Genomic DNA, 21,472 nt, shown 5'->3' with positions numbered 1-21,472 from the left:
ATAAATAACACAGGCTAAAATACTCAACTGGTGCTTCTAAAATACGCCTACCCCAATGTACCTAACCTAGGTCTAGTACGAGGGCAGAAGTGTTTGTCTTTAGCATAGGTTTAGTGTTGCCAAGAGTTGCCAAAGGTTTCTCTAGGTACTAATCAGCTCCATACCTTAGAATGAGAGAGGTTGGTATCTCTTTCACAGACTCGATTTCTCAACACCCTGCAAGGGGAGTTAGAAACACTGGAGCTGGATTTCTCGGCAGAGGAGGACAGCTTCTGATCAGTGAGTCAGCTGTAGAGTTTGCTTCCTTCGGCACTTGCTGTAGCGAGCTGCGACATGCAAGTAGGTAATCGAACTGCACCGAACCACACTGTGCTTTGCCATAGCAAGTGAAGGTATATTTATACCTTGAAGGTGTTTAGGAATGCCAGCTTTGACGTAAAGTCGGGCATATGAACGTCATTAATGAACCCCTAAGGAATAGATGTTCATGTATAATAACTGAGTTCTTGAAGAAATCAATATTCAAGCAAGGGAAAGTCCCGAACGGCTTAAGAGTCTGGTTTTCCAAGAAATCGCTGTGACGTAGATGAATAGATGGAAGTAGCCATGCTTGTATTTGGGCAGCATGGGCTATGCCTAAATAAGGACTGGATTTCTATGCCTATACAAGGTCAACGCAAATTGTACCTATATAAGGGCATGAATCGGGAAATTGAATCTGAATCTAAAATCGTACACAACAGTATAGTGGAATTCTTTTCTGCTGGCATGCTTAAGCCACCAGGAATATATTTTCCAGGCCTCCCGGCTTCTAAAGTTAGCAATTCTTGAGAAGTCAGATTTTTACTGCTCTTCCTTCCTCGCACAGGATCTGTCTGGGCACCTGACACCTCTCCAGGGGTGGTTTTCAGGAGCACCTCAAAAGCAGTGTTCTCTCCCTGCACTCCTCCGGTACTGTCTCTTCCTAACTGCTTGCACGGCACTTGTCAGGATATTGGGGCCATATCCTCTTAGGGGGTCTTACACTTGCAGGATCAGCCCACAGAACATCTGGAGAACCCTCTAATGTACCCCCCAGTATATCCAATCCTCTACTGTCTTCCAGAGGGTGAAGGGTGGCTAACGCTACTGGTCCTTAGTTCCTGGGTGCCAACTGAAGTCAGATGTCCCCAGATCCATTATTGCAGTAGATGTCAAGGGTATCCTCTCTTCCAGATGGCCATTCCTCCGGTGTTGCTGCCCCAGGTCCAGACTGGTGAATGTTAAATCTTGAAGTGGCACAGGGAGTGCATATATGTGGAAATGAATGCCAGGTCTATAGTCCGTGTCTTTATTTAACATAAAATTGCGATTCTCCTAATACCATGACAAGAGAATCTGGATTTCATTAAAGACACAGAGGCTAACATTATTCGTATTTCTTTTAATGCTAACTTCATTATGCATTAGTCCTTTAATGCAAACTCAACACAGCCACTTTGAAGTATTACATCACAAACAAAATTGTTCTAGAACAGAATACAGCTAGAACTATATAGGCATGCCCACAGTAAAAACTTTCTCTTTGAAAAGTTGTCCAGAATTCTACCTCATTCTTATTACAAAAAGTCCAAAAACAATATGGCACTACAGGAAATGAAAAAAACTCCTAAAACAACTAAGGACTTGCATTGCAGATCCAAGGGAAAAAGGAACTCAGTTTGTAGAGGTTCCCAGGTGATGGAGACACGTAGACATGAACTATTGGGATTCATCTGAAATTGAAGAGGAATATTAGAACATTCTGCAAGTGTAAAACATTCTAAATAACTAGCACATAAACAAATACAATGTATTTAGCAATCTTGAATTATTACAATTGTACCTTTAATTAACCTCCTTTAGTTTTGTATTGTTTGGATTTATTTTTAATTTTTATTAGTCGTTATCCAAACCCTTCAACCAACTCGAGGGACGGGAGGGTGGTATAATGTTAGCCTCAGTGTCTTTAATGAAATCTAGATTTTCTTGGAATTTAATTAGGAGAATCGCGATTTCATTACAAGACCGGAAGCTACCATTATGCATTTTGGTACTTCTGTAAAACCATGTCCGACGTGCTTGATCGGTTTACAGTAATGTTTTGCGTAGGTATTGAAGTTTGACCAATCAGCAGCCCTAAGTATGTCCTCTAGTCTCCCACCTTTCCACAAGGATTGGCTAGCCAGATCTCCTCTTATAGAGTTTGCTTGAAACTTCTTAAGGTCAGTACCTGCCAAATGTATAGTTCATTTAACCCAGCATGCTATTGAAGCAGACATAGCCTTGAAAGGTTTCCCAAATGAGGAGTAGTTGCTCAACACCATCAAAATGATGCTCACCGATTCTGAAATCACATTCTCTCATGCAATGTACTAGGTTGTGGAACACTCTTCCTCTTGTACTGCGGCAACATGGGGAGCTGCTTGCGTTCAGAAAGAACCTTAAAACCTGGCTATTCCCTATGAACTAGCCCTGCGCTTCAACTCCCTCCTGTGCTGACATGGTCTCAGAGTTACCAGCGCCAAGATGCCTGTTAGGTGGTAGTGCGCTTAAGAAATTGGATAAATAAATAAACCTCCTGCTTTCTGGTAGCCCAGATGTGCACCTCAGCCATGAAAGCTTGCATCAGATTATAGTATATATTTTAGGCGACTCCCAAAGATTGCCCTGCCATTTCAGTCATCTGTGTTTTCCAACCACCAGTCCATTTCTAATCTGGCATCTTGATCTAAGACCACCCTGACCTCAAACCATGACCCTTCTCTTAAAGCTCTTCGTTTTACCCTCTGTAGAGCTCCTTATTGCAAGGTCCCTGGAAATATAGCTTGAATAGAAGAGGAAAGGAGACCTAGGAGCCTTGCTAGCTATCTCAATGTTCTAGAGTTCGATCTCAACACAAATCTTATCTCCTTTCTAATCTTGGTAATTTTCTTCTCTGACAACAGAAGGGTCTTTATTGTGTTTGTCGTAAAACCCCAGCATTCTAGGGACCTGGAAGGAACCAGAATGGGCTTCTCCTTGTTTATTATGAAACACAAACTCTCTAGAAGATTTACCACCAATTCCAGATCCTTTAAAATCTGAGAATGATACTGGGACATTATGAGCATATCATGTAGACAAACAATTAACCATATCCACCTCTCTTTCTCAGAAAGGATGCAGCCACTCATTACCTTGGCAAAACACAAAGGAGCCGAGGATAGGCCAAAGAGAAGTGCCTAAAACTGAAAAAGACATTGTAGGTAACTTTGTGACCCCATGGTAATGGTGAAGAAGGCATCCTTCAGGTCCAACTTCACAAGTCAGTCCTTTTCTAGTCGTTTGTCTCTCAAGAGATGATTCCCTCCATCTTTAAAATGTATGTAGACTAGAAGTCTGTTCAGGTTCCTGAGATTTATAACTGGTGTCCTTCCTTTGTTTTTCTTTTTCTTTACAAAGAAGAGTGTTCTTACAAAAACTTGGCTGCCCAAGGAACCTCTACGAGTGCATCTTTTTGTATCCTAGAGATCAACTCTTCTACCACCTTCTGTTTCTCTAAGGTACGATTCAATACTCCTGGGAGAAAGGATTGGACAGGGACCTCTGCAAAATCTATTTAGAAGCCTTGAATTCGTTCCAGGACCCAAGGGTCTTGTGTAATTAATTTCTAAGCATGGGAAAAGAACTTGAGTTGACCCGAACCCCCCCCCCTCCTCCCACACACACACACACTTTTACAGTGGAAAAATAAATGTAAGGTTTAAAATCACTCTGAAAATTGGATCCTTGCCCACGGGACCTGAAGCCTCTAGTACTAACAGTTTGTCCTCATTGGGGGTAGAAAGACTTGAGGTACCTGGCTGGTAACCTCTACCGAAACTGCTTTGCATTTGGGCCTTTGAGTACCTCGGTCGTTAGAATGTCCCCTTCTGGCCTGACCAAAAACAATTGGGTTAAAAACCCTTCTCATATGTCTGTGCTTTGTCCAAGGCCAGGGACGTAGCTACATATGTTCCTATTGTTTTAATTATATCCTCTCTGAACAGGAGGTCTTTGGGGTTTTCAGAGGGTTCTTTATCTGCCATGTCTTGAAATTTTGGGTTGCTCTTGCTTTGGACAATCCTATGCCGTTCAGCATTCAGCCCTGCACTGCGGTTTCCTAGGAGGATCAAAGCTCTCATGCTCCAGCAACTGAGTAGGAAAGTATCTACTGGGGTCCTATTAATATGGGCCTCCTCCATGCTGATGATACTAGCTTGGGGGCCTAGGATGTCGAGAAGGCTATCTTGGCAAGCCTTACAGGACCTTTCCATGTCTTTTCGGGGGCCTCGCCTCAGTTTGCCTTAGACCGACCCTGGATCCTGAACTTATCACCTTTTTATTCAAACTTTCTCTTGGGTCACTAGTCTAGAGCACCTGGCTCTCAAGATGTTAGGTGCCTCTTTTTCTAGGGAATTTCTCATCCACCTACCACTAAATTTTCCCACATTGTCTTGAGGCCACCATTCAGCACTTCTTGGATGCCTGATATGTGGGGAGAACATCTCTCGACCAAGGGGATACATTATTATCCCCTTAGAGGATGATTGGCATTACTCCTCTGTCACGAGGCCTTCAATGTCCATATAATGCTGATCAAGGTCAAGAATGTATTCATCAAGTAATTCTTCACTCTGATGTCCTGGCTCTTCCATGGCAGTATCTTCTGCTGTACTCTGAGCAGTTAAATTGTGTGCAGTTTCATATTAAGCTAAACAGTAGCAGAAGATATGTATATATAATTTTTGGGGCTAAAAGCACTTAACCAAATCAGAAACCGTTTGGAGGATTAATTAGCCCCTTGACAGGGGTAATAACCGTGTGAGCTTTGCCCAATATTAAAATAACCTAGCGCTAAACTTTTACAATTAATAATAGGAGATCAAAGACACTATGGCAATGAACAAGGGAGAAGGTTTCCGTAAATTGGAAACCTGTATACAATATCTAAAGATATTGCAGATACAAAATTGGAGATTCTGAACTGTGTAGAGCCGCATTTAAGAGGCATATTGTACTCTGGGCATGCTTATTTAGGTCTAGCTGTATTCTGAACACAATTTTGTTTGTGATGTAATATTTCGAAGGGGCTTTGCGGAGTTTGCATTAAAGGAATAATGCATAATGTAGATAGCATTAAAATAAATATGCATAATGCTAGCCTACTGTCTTGTAATGAAATTGGTGCGTCACGCTTGTCTCTAGGTATGACTACAGCAAAACTGTACTTTTGGTGTAGATTTCGCCCTTAGTTTATAGTACAATAAACACTATACAAACTTTAGAGAAGCTTTCGATGTGCAGACTCTCATTATCAATGCCACATAATTTTTTTAGTCTTCCCTGGTGAGCATCAAACCATGAAGGGTCCCTTTTGAGTCAGTCTTGCATGCTCAGGCTATAAACGTTTGTGCTCATGTAACAACCCCAGAGGCTTTTACCCTAGCTGTACAGCATCAGACCTAATCTTAAAAATCGGACACTGGCTGTTAAAACTCCCAGACGATTATAACCGAACTTAGTAAATGAGATTAGGTAGTGAGCGACAAAGAAGAAATCCATAAACCAGGTGGTCCGATAAGTGGAAAACTCAGGGGGATTAACCCTTTGGCCGCGGGGCTAATTCTCCCGGTCTGCTGGGGGGCGCTCACAGCGCCCCTGTGCTTGTGACGAGCTCAGCTTGTCATGAGTCATGGTGGCCGTGTGCTCATGACGAGCTGAGCTCGTAACGAGTCACGGTGGCCGTGTGCTCATGACGAGCTGAGTTCAACACGGCCACACCCGTTTTCTTAGAACGTTCAGCACAGCGGGGAAAATAGCCCCACGTGCGAGCATTCGGACCGTTACACACGAGCACCGTGGCTCATGACGAGCTGAGCTAGTCATGAGCGTCCAACGGGTTAAGTGAGTCATGACCCATTTCTCACAGACCTGATGGTTAACCACAGTAATGAGTTCTTAGCTGTGACCTGAAACCAGGTGTACACTTTTTCAAGAAATAGAACATACCTCTATTAAAAATTGAACCGAGAATTTGATTAAACAATCACACTAGGCCAAGTAGCCAAATCCACTTTCCACTCACAGGTAATGTTCAAAGGACTTGTAAAAGTGCAGCATTATGGCAGGCAGCGCGAGGGCCAACACGATGCTCTGTGATAGCACAGCACACGTGAAGCAATTTAGGCACATCCAGCGCATTGCGTCCTGCATTGGCAGCTCGGACATAACAACCCCATTCTAGTTTGAACAGCAGGTTGCAAAAGCCACCCCGTTTGTACAGTTGAACTGCAGTGAAGACTTAACATCACATGCTAGACTCTGCAACGTCTGTCCTTGGACACCTCTAGAAAAGGCGCTCCTTGGGTAAACGCTAAAGCATGCTCTGTAATAAATACAGTTTAATAATGTAACCTAGATAACGGTTGACCAGGATACCGTCCAGAGGTCACACTGTGGCAAGATTGCTATTCTGTCTCCTCTTAAACAGAAACGGTTAACTTGCCTGTTTTGTCTAAATTCACAGATTGCTCAATGACACACCCCTTGTAGCTGAGTGTTTTTTAAGTTCGTGTTTACAGTTCACTTTGTGGGTACACAAACATTGTTAGAACTGAGCAGTTTCGGTGGCTAATGGCCTATTAACACGGGCCGCATCGCAAAAAAGCTATTAATAGTTATTTAGGTTACCCCTTTATTTAAAATTGTTTTTAGCAGATATCAAGCTGTTTTTTATTCTACTCTTGTGAAAACTGCCAGTCTTCAAAAAAAATGCTTGATAGTTACCCGTGCCAAAGAGCCACTGCCAAATGCCAGAGTTTATTTTCAAGGGTTACAGTAAATCCATTGTGCAGTTAAAGGAAAAGCAGAGGTTGATGGAGCATCAGTCAACGACTTATGTGCAACTCGGTATTCATTTTATAGTTTGTCATTTTTCGACTGAGCAGTGCTCTAGAACTGTTAACGCCTTGGTTGCTTAGTTTATGAAGATTTCAACAATTCAAAAAATGAGCTCATTGAACGTTTAAAAATACCTATGCTTCACGTTACATTAGTAGTACATTTATTGCTAACTTTTAACAGATGCGTTTTGATGAGACTAAGGACGTTCTGATTCACACTGAAAGCGAAAACAGGTGTAAATAGTGTAGGCCTTTTTCAGGTGTAGAATGCAGTAAATCTTTTTGTAGCTGAGGGATAGTGTTGGATGCCACAGCAAGGTAGTTTTAGTTTGCAAGGAATTCTTTCGAGTTACATAGACAAGGTGATGCATGTGAACATGTGAATCACTGTAGACTGCAGCTTTGTGTCACAACAGTATTTTTCTCTCCACATTACGGTTTTGCTTACCCATGCCAACCTTATGCTCTCTGTGGGTATAATTTGGTAATGGTTGTCTAAGGTTTACACTGTATTGTTGGCTTTAGTTCTAACATATTTCCACCTTTACATTATTTTAAAGGCAGTTCCTAAGAATTACAGTGTAAAGTGATGGTCTGCTGGTTTATGTCAAGACATTCATATCACGTGTCATTAAAATATGTTCCACTCTTTAAAACAGACTGATGACGAAGCGGTAGCAGCATAAATGAAGAGCAAGTAAGGAAGGCACGACGATGCCCAAGGGTGGGTGTTCTAAAACACCACAGTCAGAAGATTTTTCTCTCAACAACGACATGGTGGAGAAGCAAACTGGGAAAAAGGTAATTTTTTCCCCACTCGGTGTTCTTGAACTATATTGAAGGTTTTGTTTTATCTGAAATGTCATGTTTCCATTTGGACTGTAAAAGTAATCAAAGTAGGTCTAGTGAATATGAGTCTTAACCCAAGAATTGTATCTGAGTCACCTACAATTTTGCCTGGTGTAAATGACAATTGTCCATTGCTTGTAAAGGTTTTCGCATACAACCAATATCCAGAATTACTCGTAATTCTTTCCTAAAGTCAGTTATTTTCCTACCTGCAAAACAATTCTTCAAATTGCCATTATCTTTCAGAAGTCCTGTTACAGTTGACTTTTTGGTGGCTTTTATGCAGCCCCATCTTCTCCTTCCCCATTCCCCCAATTTTACATCATTTGGTTTGGTTCTAAGTTCGTGCAGACATATTTTCACCTTCACCGCTTCACTGTCGATACTTTATTAAACAAGCATTCGCAATGCAACGGTCTCGCCTTTAGGAAACTTTAAAGTATTTAGCCATGCAGCACATTATCCTGGGTGTTATATTAACTCTTCTCATTTAGCCTTACACAACTGCTATAACCAGAAAAGTTTTGAAAAACATAACTAGTGACTAGTACTACAGGCCTAGAACAGCTTTGACATTTAATGCATCTTGTCTGTACTCAGTGTTGAATTGATCACACAGTGCCTACGAATTAGATGAAATATGAAGGTGTGAATAGTAGAGAAAGGTGATGAGCCAAATATGTAATTGCTTCGTTGTTGTTTGCACTGATTGACCCGTAGCTATCTAAAAGAGTTCAAAAATCAATCCAAATAAGGTCCATTCTACCTACAGTGGTTATGAGATTTAAGGAGCTCAAGCAATAGTCTGTGGGGGTGGGTCAGGAATTCTATGCATTGGATTAAAGGAATAGTTAAATATATGGCTATGTCTCGAGTAAATCACTGATGCGGGGAATTGAATGCAGTCTGTGGATAAGAAAATACATGCAAAGGTTCAAATAATTGATGCAACAAGTGGGCCATCTCTAAAAGAAAGTGGAAACGGAATTAACTTGTGGAATCAGTGATTATACCCACAAATGCGGTTTAGCTATAGTGTCAGATCGCCTACAAAAAAAAATACTGGTATATTGTAAAAACCAAAATGTTAATAATTAATATCCTAAAAGGGGATTCAATTACCTTGTCCGAGGTTCGCCTGCAGTCAGGCTAACAAAGCACATTAGTGAAGAGACAAATATGTGTCTGGGAGCACTCTGGGTCCTGAAATGATTATGCGCCCAAGCCCCTCATGGGGACTCTAAAATAAATGGTGGCCAGGAGCATGGAAGCCACACGGGGCTTTAAACAAAGTATGCCCCCAGATCGGTGGAGCAGGCTGGCTCCTAGTGCAAGATCATGCCTGCCTCGTGAGGGCGGCCCGCTGCAAGTCCGGGCCGCCCAAGGTGAGAAAACTACATGGAGCCATGATGGAGCGGCCCTCAATCAGGCGGGGCCACTCATGGAATGCGCACCAGTAGGCAGCGCGTTGGTGTCTCGCTCGGGGACCCGGATATCAGACATACTGCCCCTTCGCTAGCAAGTCACACTTACCGGGCTCTCTCACTCTGGTGGTCTCCTCTCCTCGCCGGTCTTCTCTGCTGGATCCTGCGGGGCTCTCCCTCACTTACGGGAGCCCCGCTTCATCTGTGCGCCGTGCTTCACCCGGGCCCCTCTCTCCTGGGACCGGGACTTCGAGTGGGCGCCCGCGAGGCTCCGGACGCTCCTTAGGCACTGTCCCTGCCTACCTCTTCTACTTCTGGGTTGCGTTAGACAGCGGCCCGGCAACAGACTCCCTCGCTCGGGCTGCGGTGTTGAGACGCGGTGTGGGCACCCGCTCGAATTTAAATAGAGATACGGGCAAAGTCGCGGGGTGGGCACCCGCACAGATAAATAATTAAATAAGCGGGGTAGGCACCCGCGCATGTAAATGCTGACAAAGTCGCGGGGTGGGCACCCGCGCACTAGATAAAAAGGCAAACGCAGGGTGGACTCATGCCATGCCACTCTTCCTCACCAATGTGTCCGGAGTGCTTAGCTTCCATGAAATAGGAGCACCACTATTGGAGTCGATGCTGAAAGACAGAGAGGAAACGCGTGTAAGTGGCTTCCTTTGTGTAAAAAATGGCAACATTCTGCTTTCTCTTTTAGAGCCCTACTTACTGCTGGAGTAAAAGGTTCCTTATCTTTATGGGGCAAAACAGATGGCCCCCATAAAGAAGATAAGAAAGCTTTTACCACAGCAGTAAGTCAAGGAAGCCAGTCTGAAAAGGACGGGGCTAAAAGAGGATGAAGTACGTCACAGGGACCTCTTTTCAAATGGCTGGCCAGCGTTTAGCATGAACGGTGACGCCAGCCAATGGAAAAGAGGGGTGGGGCTTAACCTCGCTACTGAAACTCACTCCAAGTCATTAAGTCTCACCAGCGAGACTGCGCATGTGCGCAGCCTACGCAGGCCGAGACCAAAAAACGAGTCGTATTCACTTGACCTTTGGCCATGCTTACCTTCCTTCTACTACCATCCTTTATAGATTTGAGACATGTGGCGCTTGCACTTTGTATGAAGAACATATTGTGGTTTGTACTACAAGGGGCTTTGCATTAGGCTTCTTTTACTTCAAAACTTTTGTCTTGAGACATTGTCACTTTTACTTTGAAATGTTACTATTTTCTCACCCTTTATTTTTCTTTTTTGCTGTTGGGTACGTCCTTTTGATTACATTGAAACTCATAAGGGCGTATTGATATCTAAATTCAGTTGGACTGTAGCCTGGTAGCACTGGACGTTGTGCTCTGTTAAAAGCATCTGTAAAATGAACAGTAGATGAGACCTTGAAGACCAATTTGTTAAAGAAAACAATTCTGATTAAGAACGCTTTTCCCTCTCACCCCCAGGAATTTTGTCCTCTGTACTACTCCCTATCATTAATATAGTCATATGGCTGTCAGTTCAGCGCCATTCACTTTTAGAAGTTATTTTACCATGGTGAGGTATATATTTTGTCGTTAATCCAACCATGTTTCTACTTGCCCCATCTGTGTAAAATGCATCAATGTAGTCCTTTTTATGTCACTGTGACTGAAAAGCGCAAGAGTTGTAGCACTGGCTAGGAAAAACTGATCTGCACAAGAAGAAACAGAACAGGGGCTAAGGTTATGGGTAAAGGTGGAAGGCATGGCATGTAAAATATTTGTTTTGTGAGGAACTATATAACAAACTTTAAGGGGAAGGACCATTGTGAAGGAGCCTGAATTAAACAAAAGCAAGATGTGTCTCGACAGTTGGCACTTGCAAAGAACGTGTGGGTAATCAAAAAATGTGCAGGGTTTGATCGAGTTTGTTTACCTGGCATTAAAAAAAAAGTGTGTATAAACAAAAGGATTCTATCAATGTGTAGTAGTGACTTGTTTTTATTTTTAATTTTTGGTGAATATCTAATACGTGAATTTCGAACTAGGCTCTCTCTTGGAGTGACAAGACGAGGGCACCATGTGCTTTTAAAATACCCCTCACACACTAAGAATCCCCTAGTGTCATGCTTCATCATTGGGGTCTTCCTGTCCCTCTATGGGGCGGGGCGTGCTACGACCTACAAACTATGCGGGAGCACTGATTTTGTTGTGACAAAAGGCTATGTGTTGGTGCAGTGTGGGTGTTATCAGTAAAGTGTAGGGACCTAAATCTGTGAGTGCAGGATAAAAAGTCAAAATTCCCTGGCTAGTAGAAAAAATATATTTTATTAACTTCTCTGGCTGGGAACGTTAAAAAGGGGTTTGTGTGGTAGGGCTATTAGCTCATTACCTGGTCGACATGTTTCATAAGCAATCCCCTACTGCTTATTCATCAGGACCTCTAGTGGTCCCTACCAAACAGTACTCAGTTCTAAAGTAGTACTAAAGTCCTACAAACAGGTCGCAAAAATCGGCCACCTGTTTGAGCTTCGGGGCATGAGTTTATCCTGCACTCACAGATTTAGGTCCCTACACTTTACTGAGAACACCCACACTGCACCAACACATAGCCTTTTGTCACAACAAAATCAGTGCTCCCGCGTAGTTCGTAGGCCGTAGCATGCCCCGCCGAGGGACGGGAAGACCCCAAGGATGAAGCATGACACTAAGGGATTCTTAGTGTGTGAGGGGTATTTTAAAAGCACATAGTGCCCTCGTCTTGTCACTCCAAGAGAGAGCCTAGTTCGAAATTCACGTATTAGATATTCACCAAAAATAAAAAATAAAAACAAGTCACTACTACACATTGATAGAATCCTTTTGTTTATACATACCAGTTAGGAGGGTGATTCTATCATTACCTCTACGCTTCCTCTATTGTTGCTTTGGGCATAAACAAAAAGTGGCCAGAAGTTAGAGCGGCCCAGTTGGCCCTTTTTCTCTTACTAAACATCCTGCTTCAGAGAGCCTAGTGGTTTAGGCTTCAACTTGTAAGTCGAGCCCCAGTTCATTCCTCACGAATGATGGGGAGTTAAAGAGGATTAAGGCTTTTAGCAAATGTATGTTCTCCTCTACCAGCCTAGAATTGTGATTGGTAAATGATGTTGGATTAATGGGCCACTACACACATGCTCTTTGTAACACGGCCAATGAGTCATGCCGATGGGCACTTCGGGCCTCTTTGGCTCAGGAAATTCATGATGGACAAAACGCGGCCAAATATGTAATTTGTGCTGGAGTTGATATTGCTGATTGGCTAGGAAGGATGAGTGTCTCCAGTGTTTGTGCTGAATCTGTTCAGGTATACAAGCCTGTCTCATGGATGTGCCCTTTGACTCACGCCTATCAAGTAAAAAAAGCATATTCTGCTGTGGAGTGTTTTAAAGAAAGTAAAACTTCTGTACACTCCCGTTGTCTGACACCTACCAAGCACTTCCCTCATCTGTTATAAAGGCTACTCCAAGGACAAGTGTACAGGCAAAGACTTACTCCCCATTCACTACAGCAGTGACCCCAGTCCTTTGAAAGCTGTGGACGTGGTTCTGGCAGGCAATACCCATTCACTACAGCAGTGACCCCAGTCCTTTCAAGGCTGTAGACTTGGTTCTGGCAGGCAATGCACAATCTACCAGGGGCATTAGTTTTTCCATTACTCTGACCCTGTGACAGCAACTAATCCCCTTTAATTTTTCCTTAGTGGCACACTCCTGTCTTGTGAAGGTAGGATTCAGCACTTCCTCTTGGGTGATCCATCACATCTTTCAGATGGGTCCTACAAATAGTTCAGCAGGGCTCTGCTCTACTAGTTTTTAGGTTTTGCTTGGCAATGCGTACGAAGTACGCATGCGCTAGCAAAATCTAATGTAATTTCTCTGTGGGGTCGGGTATCCGCCCCCTCCTCCCATTGGCTAGCTCCATAAATGGAGGCTAGCCATTGGGAGAAGGCTCTGTCCGTCAATCTCGGAACAGATTCGTGGGCGTTCCCGAGAATTTTTCCCTTTTGGTGACGTCAGCCGAAAGCCTGTTCTCGGGAACGCCCCCGAATCTGGTCCGGCATTGACGGCACCCGCCCTCATTGCAGCCGCCGTCATTTCGGAAGTGGTTGGCCGGCTGGCCAATCCTGGCGCCGCCGGCCGGAAGTCCCGCCCCCGCCCGGGGACGCATGGAGCCCCGGAGGAGAAGTGCTGGCTGGTCTTCTCGTCAGTGCACACCGGACCGCTGATGCCCGCTCCACCAGCTGCTGCTGACTTTGGGGGAAATGTGCCAAATGTACCTGTACCTGCTATCATTTTCTTCACGTTAGAATACAGTAAGTGTATATTTTTGCAAAAATAGAATGTGTGGACTTTTCGGGATTACCCAAGGAAAGCTGCGAGTGGCGCAAGTTTATAAGTGTAACTGGAAGATGTTTGTGATTCCTGAATGCGGACATCTGAACAGGCATTCAATGTCGCAAACCTCTGGGTGCAGATTGAAGGAATGGAGCACAAACTCCCTGAACAAACTGACTCTGGCAAGCCAGTACCATGCAAGGTGGAGTCTGTCTCTATCCCAGGTCTGCTCCGGTTATCTAAGACACGATTTACAATAGCCAGCTTGGCCGATATGCCATGACCAAGGGATTGGTGAATGTTTTGCTGCATAAAAGACCCACGTGTGCATTCGGTAAATATTCCTTGTGAAGACGTACATATCCAACCCCATTTGAAAAACAATCTCTTCATTGTGCACAAATACCCTGTGTTTTTGCACCAAATCGTGTTCGTCGTTTAAACAAAAACATTTTAATTAAATTGTGCCCTGGTTGGAAATAAAGTGAAAAAGTAATGTGTGTAAATGAAGAATCCGCTGAGACACGTTAATATCATTCGACTGATGAAGCCCAGGGTGGCGCGGGTACAGGACGGAAGTGGAGACTTGTGGGTAACGGCGTATGAAGACGTGCAAAATGTGCCAGAGGAACCCTTTCACACTCCCCCCGCCCTCAGTACACATGCATCGACCCTTCTGTTTGACACACACCCCCCCCCACTACAGCGAAGAGGGCCCCGGAGTGATTTCAATTTCATTTCGTGGAACACATCCATGTAAATCGCCTTCTGGGGCCGATGCTTTCAGGGGCCGATGCTGGCGATTTATGGTGCGTTTCATGGCAGCCATTTGGTTGCACAATGAGCTTCTGTACCTGGGGCGCCACTGCAGACACCTGAGCGACTCACCGCTGCACGCACACGGGGACGAGGGGGTGTGAAGCGGCACCCCTCCCAGCTCAGGCTGGGGCGGATGAGGGGTCTACCCTCCCACTACAGGACGAGGAAAAGAGAGAGGACGTCCCCCATCACCTAAGTACTCGGAGGACTAGCCTTTAGCGTGGGCGAGCTGGGCCCATGCCCAGGGCGCCGACCTTCAGAGGGGTGCAGGAGCTGACTGCAGCACTCTCCCTTTGCCCTGGCTGCAAAGAAAAGCGCGTTAAACACTCGCGTCCACATGTTGTCTGTTTTTATTGTACAAACTTACCCTCCTTTCTTTTACTCCCCTCCCATTTTTAGGTTTTGCCTTTACAAAAAATGGGAGCTTTTACTTTCACTTTAACACACTATGTGCAAGATTGCTACATAATTCACATTCCATTTCTTTCTCTTTTTGTCACCTTGAGCAAAGCTGACTTGACAGCAGCCTGGGGTCAGGCAAGGGGAGGAAATTCCTGTGAGCAGAGTTTTATGAATGAACCTTGGTTTCCATGACGCTGGCTAGGTGTGGCTAGTGGGGTCATAGTGTACTTTATTGTAGGACAGATGAGTCATGGCACCTTCTTTGCACATCTGGAACTCGCTCCCCATTCAAGGGAAGCATCCGGTTTCCGGTGGGAGACGTGTACTTTCACGCTTTATACGTTTAGATGGCCTGATCCAGAATTCACGTTTTGAGACTTATTGTACAGCGTATTAAAAGTACGATTTATGGAGCTTCCATTCGACTGCTCTGAAGAATGACAACAGTCGCAGGAAAGCAGGCACAACTGCTCTGACTACGGGGGAAAAGGGCGGTCTATGGGCGGGGCACTTTTCAAATAAAGCCCATTGTAAAAAAGTTAACTTCTGTTTTGTGTAAAGCTGATACAGGCTGGTAATGTCTAGCTCTTGGTATCAATTCTAATCCTAGCTTTGATGTCACGAAAGCCCTTTAAGCAAACACACCCGTTCCCTTCAATAAAATAAAATACTGTCAATTTTTTGGGAAAATTGTAAATTCACCGATTGAAGAGACCGATAGGTGTATGGACCCAATGACCCCACGGCATCAATGTGTGGCACTTTTTTATAAGCAATACAACATCGCCACTTTAATAGATATGCCAGGAAGCATAAATAGTAGTGATTCCCCAAAATTACCCTAAAGGGAGGTATTAAAGTGCTGGGCCTAAATGGGGTCCCTATTGACTTATTCAAAGACAATAGATTGGTGAGCCCCACTATTATTCAACGTATTGAGGAGTGCAGAATACACTGACCCCCTGCTTCTTGGTCTAACTCAGTCATTGCCCTATTTTCATGTTGATTTCCAGTGTGTGTTGGGGGGTCTCGCAGTGTGTGGGGGGGTCTCGCAGTGTGTGGGGGGGGCTCTGTGTGGGTGTGTGTGGGGGGCTCTGTGTGGGTGTGTGTGGGGGGGCTCTGTGAGGGGGGCTCTGTGTGGGTGTATGCCAGGAAGCATAAATAGTAGTGATTCCCCAAAATTACCCTGAAGGGAGGTATCAAAGTGCTGGGCCTAAATGGGGTCCCTATTGACTTATTCAAAGACAATAGATTGGTGAGCCCCACTATTATTCAACGTATTGAGGAGTGCAGAATACACTGACCCCCTGCTTCTTGGTCTAACTCAGTCATTGCCCTATTTTCATGTTGATCCCCAGTGTGTGTGTGGGGGGTCTCGCAGTGTGTGGGGGGGGGGCTCGCAGTGTGGGGCTCGCAGTGTGTGGGGAGGGCTTGCAGTGTGTGGGGGGGCTCTGTGTGGGTGTGTGGGGGGGCTCTGTGTGAGGGGGGCTCTGTGTGGCTGTGTGTGTGTGAGGCTCTGTGTGTGTGGGGGGGGCTCTGTGTGGGTGTGTGTGTGGGGGGGCTCTGTGTGTGTGTGGGGGGGGCTCTCTGTCGGTGTTTGTGTGTGGCATTCGCGAGAGATTAAGCTATTGGCATTGTAAATGACAATGACATTTATTTATGTTAGAAAAAAACATATATAAAAATGTCAAGAGCAATGCCAATAGCTCTAACTTTAACAAAGGCAAAACCATTGCATTGTAAATGCTTGTTATTTTGTGCTGCCAAATCTTCACCCCTCACCAGAGCAAATTTGAGAGGATCACATTTCCATTCTGCTTTAAGATGTGAGGTTGTTAATCTTCAAAGGTGCTATCGAGAGGGTTCGAGACTTGGGAAAAAGACGTTGTTTTTCCCCGCTGTTTCATTGGCCAATTAGAACAGGGGTTTCAGGCCCATTTTGAACCAGTGGCCTCTGAATGCTTTCTTGCGGAAGAAGAAAAATGCAAAATGCTCACCCTGGCCCAGATCCTGTCTGTTCTGGTCTCAGAGAGGATGGTGCCATTGGACCGGCAGAACACATTTTCATAGAGCTATCCTGCTGTCTCACAGATGTTATCTGTGGTTCAGAGTAGGTCAGGAGCATTTGTAGTTTGCTGTGCCCCTTTTCGGCCTCAGCAGCACCCCTCCAGTGTTTACCAAAGTGATGGCATTCGTTGCTGCGCATCTTCAGGGGTCAAGGATACAAGTTTCCCCCTAACTTGATAAATGACTGCTGAAGGTGGGCTCATCAGTCAGTTGTAGGCCACCTTCAGATGATGGCAAACCTCCTGACATTGTTTGGGTTCACGAGCAACGAGCTGAGGTTCACCTGATTCCTTTGCACAGACTCTAATACATTGGAGCTATCCTGTATATAGTGCAGTTCAGGACCTGCTGCAAATAGTCCAGGACATTTGGGTTATGGTCACAATGTTTCTGCCTCAATCTAGGATATCAGTGAGAGCAGGTCTGAGTCTTTTTTGCCTCCTACATCCTCTTTGTCAATTACGCCAGGTGTCACATGCAAGATCTGTAACGGAGTCTGAAGTTCCAGTGGGCCCACTATCAGGGAAATCTGATGGATGTCATCCAGTTCTAGGAGGAACCTGCTCATGATCTGCATTGGTGGCTGCTCAAAAGGAATTGTTGCAGCATCAAGCCCCTTTTCCTCTGCCACCTAGAGCTGAGATGATGACTGACGTTTCCTTGCTAGGCTGAGGAGGTCATCAGGGGCAGATGGAGTTTAGAGAACTCAGGCAACCTTATCAGTCTTTTGGACTTTAGGGTTATTCTTTCGTCCACCATCAAGAAGGCATCTTCTCATGGCCAGTACCACCACCTATTGTACTGCAATAGATAGGGTGGAGTGAGGGCCTGTGTTAGGAGGCCCTGTACTTCTCGAGTTAACTGGAGCGTTGAAACACCTGGTAGGGGTCCTTGTATGCAGACAAGCTCAGCAGGTGGTGTCTGGCAGATCACAAATTGCATCTACATCCCAATGTGGCGCAGGGCATCTTCCAACAGTGGGAAGAACCCTACCTAGATGTTTTTACCACCATTGAGAATGCGCAGTGTCATAAGGTTTTCGCGTTAGAGATTCCACACGAGCAGCATTCCTGCTGGAATGGAAAGTGGGACACTTGTATGCGTTCTTGCCACTACTGTTTTGCCCTGAGTTCTAAAGTCCAAGATTGGTGGGCCCAGATTTCTCCCAACTGAGCCAGGAGAGTGCAATACCCATAACGCCTGAACATGTGTCCTCCAATCAGACTACCACTTGGGGAGGACCGCCTTTCTCAGCAACCAGGTGATTATCATCCATCCAAGCCGCTGCAACTTTCACCTCCAAGAGGCAGCAGTTGAGTCTGTTTGATTTTCCTACTGAAGTGGTAGAAGTCCTTTTCATGGCCAGACTGTCTGACATGGAATTCAACTGGGCTGGATCAATGTGTTGCTTGTTGTGGTGCCCAAGACACTAGACCCCTTACAAGCTAAACTGTTGGACATTATTTTGTTTTCTTTAACCCAGCAAGGACTTGCAGTTGGCACTGTATAAGGATATTTTGTTGGCCTTTCTGCATTTGCTGGACCATCCGCCCATGTTTAATTCACCAGTTGTTAAAGGTTTGACACATGTTCATTTCATAACCATATGTTTTTCCCGATTGGGTCCATAATTTGGTTTTGACATTTATGATGTGTATGCCATTCAAGCCTCTACATAGTTATTGAGACTCATGTCCGTGAAAACAGTCTTATTCACTACGATTAAGTCAGCCCGGCGAGTTAAAAAGCTGCAGTCCCTTTCATGTCAAATGCCGTACACCAACTGCTTTCCCAACATATTGGTACAGAGAACCCAGATATTCTTCTTACCAAAGGTTGCGTGTCACATTTTTGATGGTTAATCACTCAACCAGCTTGTTTTTGCTCCACGGTACTCCTTGAAAGAGGAAGTCTCCACTGTTTGAACCTACGACTGTTTGATTCTTTTTATCTCAATCATACCAATTTAGTGGACAATAAGCTTACTCTTGGAATTTCTGGAATGAAGAATGTGAAGCAGAGCACCCTGTTGGTGTGGATAGAATTCTAGTCGCGATCTGTGCATTCCTGAAGCTACATCCCCTTGAGGGTCTAAATTTACTAGGGCCAAGGCTGCTACAACTGGGTTGGTGCGAGGGCTGCATCTCCTTGACTTTTGCGAGATTGTTACTTGGGTGTCAATGGATTCGTTTACAAAACCCAATATCCAGGTTCTGGTGGGAAGGACACTGCCTGCTCAGTTCTGCAGGACTTTTTTTTATTTGAGCTCTTTTCACAGATCCTCTACCTTTGACAGGTACTGCTTTAGTGTCTCTTCAAAAGAGTGAGGCGTCTGCAGTTTAAAGTATCCATTAGAAGACCAAGTTACTTTGCTTCAGCAACTCTTTTTCTGATGGATAATCTTTCTGATCACAGATTCTTAATTGCCTTCCCACCTTGCCATTCTGTGGCGTTCACTCTTTAACTTTGAACTTTTTCATATGAAAGATCAGCACACGGTCACCTACTGTTTGACTGTCCACTGTGGGTGCGTAAAACTAAAAGAAAACATTGAGATCAGCACATGGGTGGCACTTATATGCTGCTTCATATCTTTATTTTGGAGGCTGAACCGATGCAGAGCTGCACAACACTACTGCTTAAAAAGTCTTGTGCCTGGGGGGATATTCGAAAGGTGAAGAATCTGTGGTTAGAGTATCGTCAACAAAGGTCGTTACTGGAAGTAACCGACTCATTCCTCTAGTATGTGGCACATAATTGCAGTCTGCCTTGAGAGTGCTTTCGTCTGCTTAGAGCTGAGGCATCTCTTATTGTTTTTTCCTGTTACTTTATAAGAAAAGGATTACACTTGGGTACAGTTAAAAATTATTTTTGTGACCGTCTGCTTTTTCTGCCCACTAATTACTCTTTCTTTAAGGTACTTGTTCTTTTTACAAAAGAATCTTAAAACTAAATTTCTCCTAATTCTGTTTAGATGTGCCCCAGTAGGACTTACTATATGCCCAAATGTATAGTTTTAAACGAGCACAGGCTCAAGATGCCATGCAGGAACCAAGGGGAATAATGCTGTAAGACAGGTGGTCACTACTGACTCGTATAAAAAGATAAAGTTCCAGAATAAAGGGCTGCAACGTCTATCTGGAGGCGAGAAATCAGAAAAAAAACATTAAAGACAGCCAACCTAAATAGTAGAATAATACATTTATTTACACATAGTAACATACTTAGTAGTACAGAGGTCTTAACAGCGATGATGTGGTGCAGACAGTGATTAGATGGATGACAAATGTGTATAATTAAAATTACATCTCGACACACAGCTTTTTTTGACACGAGTATCAGCTAGTCTGTGCATTGTGTAAAGTATTTAGACCACTCAGGTTAATTTGAAGTCTTCAGGATGAAGGGACAGTGAAGAGTGCTGTAGTCTAGAAAGGAATTGAAGGCACAATAAATGAGCGGTTGGTTGAAAGTAAGATCAATCAAAGTGAAAAAGGCACTTACAAGGGCCAGATGGTCCCTGGTGAATTGACAGGTAATGCAGGGTGAATGATTACACAGACATGCAACGTAGGGAGAGGAATATTTCATAGTTGCAACATGGAAGAGGAGTGGATAAGAGCCTATAGTTTAGTCATCCAAAAAGATTAACAAACCTGTCAAGTGGAATTAGATATTAGATCTTAATAATGGATGAGCAGAAATACATGATCGCAAAACTGTCAAAGGAAACCAAAGTTGCAAGGGGGTAAGTGAAAAAATACTTAAAAATGCCCAAGTTGCGTAATAATTCTATTTGAAAATTTGGCAGGAGGTTAGCAGATGAGTCAGTCAAAGGAGAAATTGCTGAGAAAAATATGCTCCTACTCCTTACCTCTCAGTCATAAGCCCAGGGGCAGGAGTCTATACTGCTAGAAGGACGCAAACTGGGACCCCAGTGTAGCTGTCTTCTTAATTAGAAAATGGATGTTAATGAGGTATCTGGTAGATGCATGACATACGGAGATGGGGCCAATTGTTAAGGCTTACAAAAATGACCTACATAGAGGCATGAGCAAATCCAAGGTGTTCCAAGGCAAGCATGTGCAGGAATGAATCTCTGCCTTCTACTTTAACAGCAATGTAGCAGTAATTTTCATGGCCAGACTGTCTGACATGGAATTAAACTGTGCTGGATCAATTCGTTAACCCCTTCGACACTCATGACGAGCTCAGCTCGTCATGAAGTACACCTCTTGTACACTCATGACGAGCTGAGCTCGTCATGAACTGCGGGTTTTTCAATTTTCCAGCGCACAGCAAGAAAATGCACCGCATCTATGAGGTTAAGGATGTAGCCGTACATGGGGGCATGACGAAAGTGCACCTGAAGTCACTGTTAAACCATGGGATGGAACAGTTACCATGATATTGGCCACGGGTTGTGTGAGCGGCCTAATTAGTATATCACCAGGTAGCGCATTAAATTAAACAAAAATAGGAGGTTAAACAATTAGTTGGAGTGCAATGCTTCAGATTATGCCTTTCCCTGCGAAATATCAGGTGCATAATAAACAATTATTCAATAGTAACAGTAATTGATTTTGGAGAGTAAATGCAATAAGGCAAATCTATACAATTAAAGGACCA

General features: G+C 44.2%; 1 protein-coding gene across 5 annotated transcripts in view; it reads left to right on the top strand.

Annotated features, from left to right (window-relative positions):
* Positions 1-21,472, top strand: part of ANKRD11 (ankyrin repeat domain 11) — a 1,187,914-nt gene that overhangs the window by 671,726 nt on the left and 494,716 nt on the right. For all 5 annotated transcript variants that reach the window (XM_078671259.1, XM_078671260.1, XM_078671262.1 and 2 more), the window contains one exon: positions 7,604-7,745. In XM_078671259.1, the coding sequence (XP_078527385.1) occupies positions 7,659-7,745 (87 nt within the window). In that variant the 5' untranslated portion in view covers positions 7,604-7,658. The remainder of the gene's footprint in view (positions 1-7,603; positions 7,746-21,472) is intronic.

The sequence above is a fragment of the Lissotriton helveticus genome, chromosome 12 (genome assembly GCF_964261635.1).
Source record: "Lissotriton helveticus chromosome 12, aLisHel1.1, whole genome shotgun sequence".
In the NCBI taxonomy this organism is placed as follows: Eukaryota; Metazoa; Chordata; class Amphibia; order Caudata; family Salamandridae; genus Lissotriton; species Lissotriton helveticus.
The sequence above is the reverse complement of the archived record's forward strand: the minus strand, read 5'-3'. Positions and strand labels throughout refer to the sequence as shown.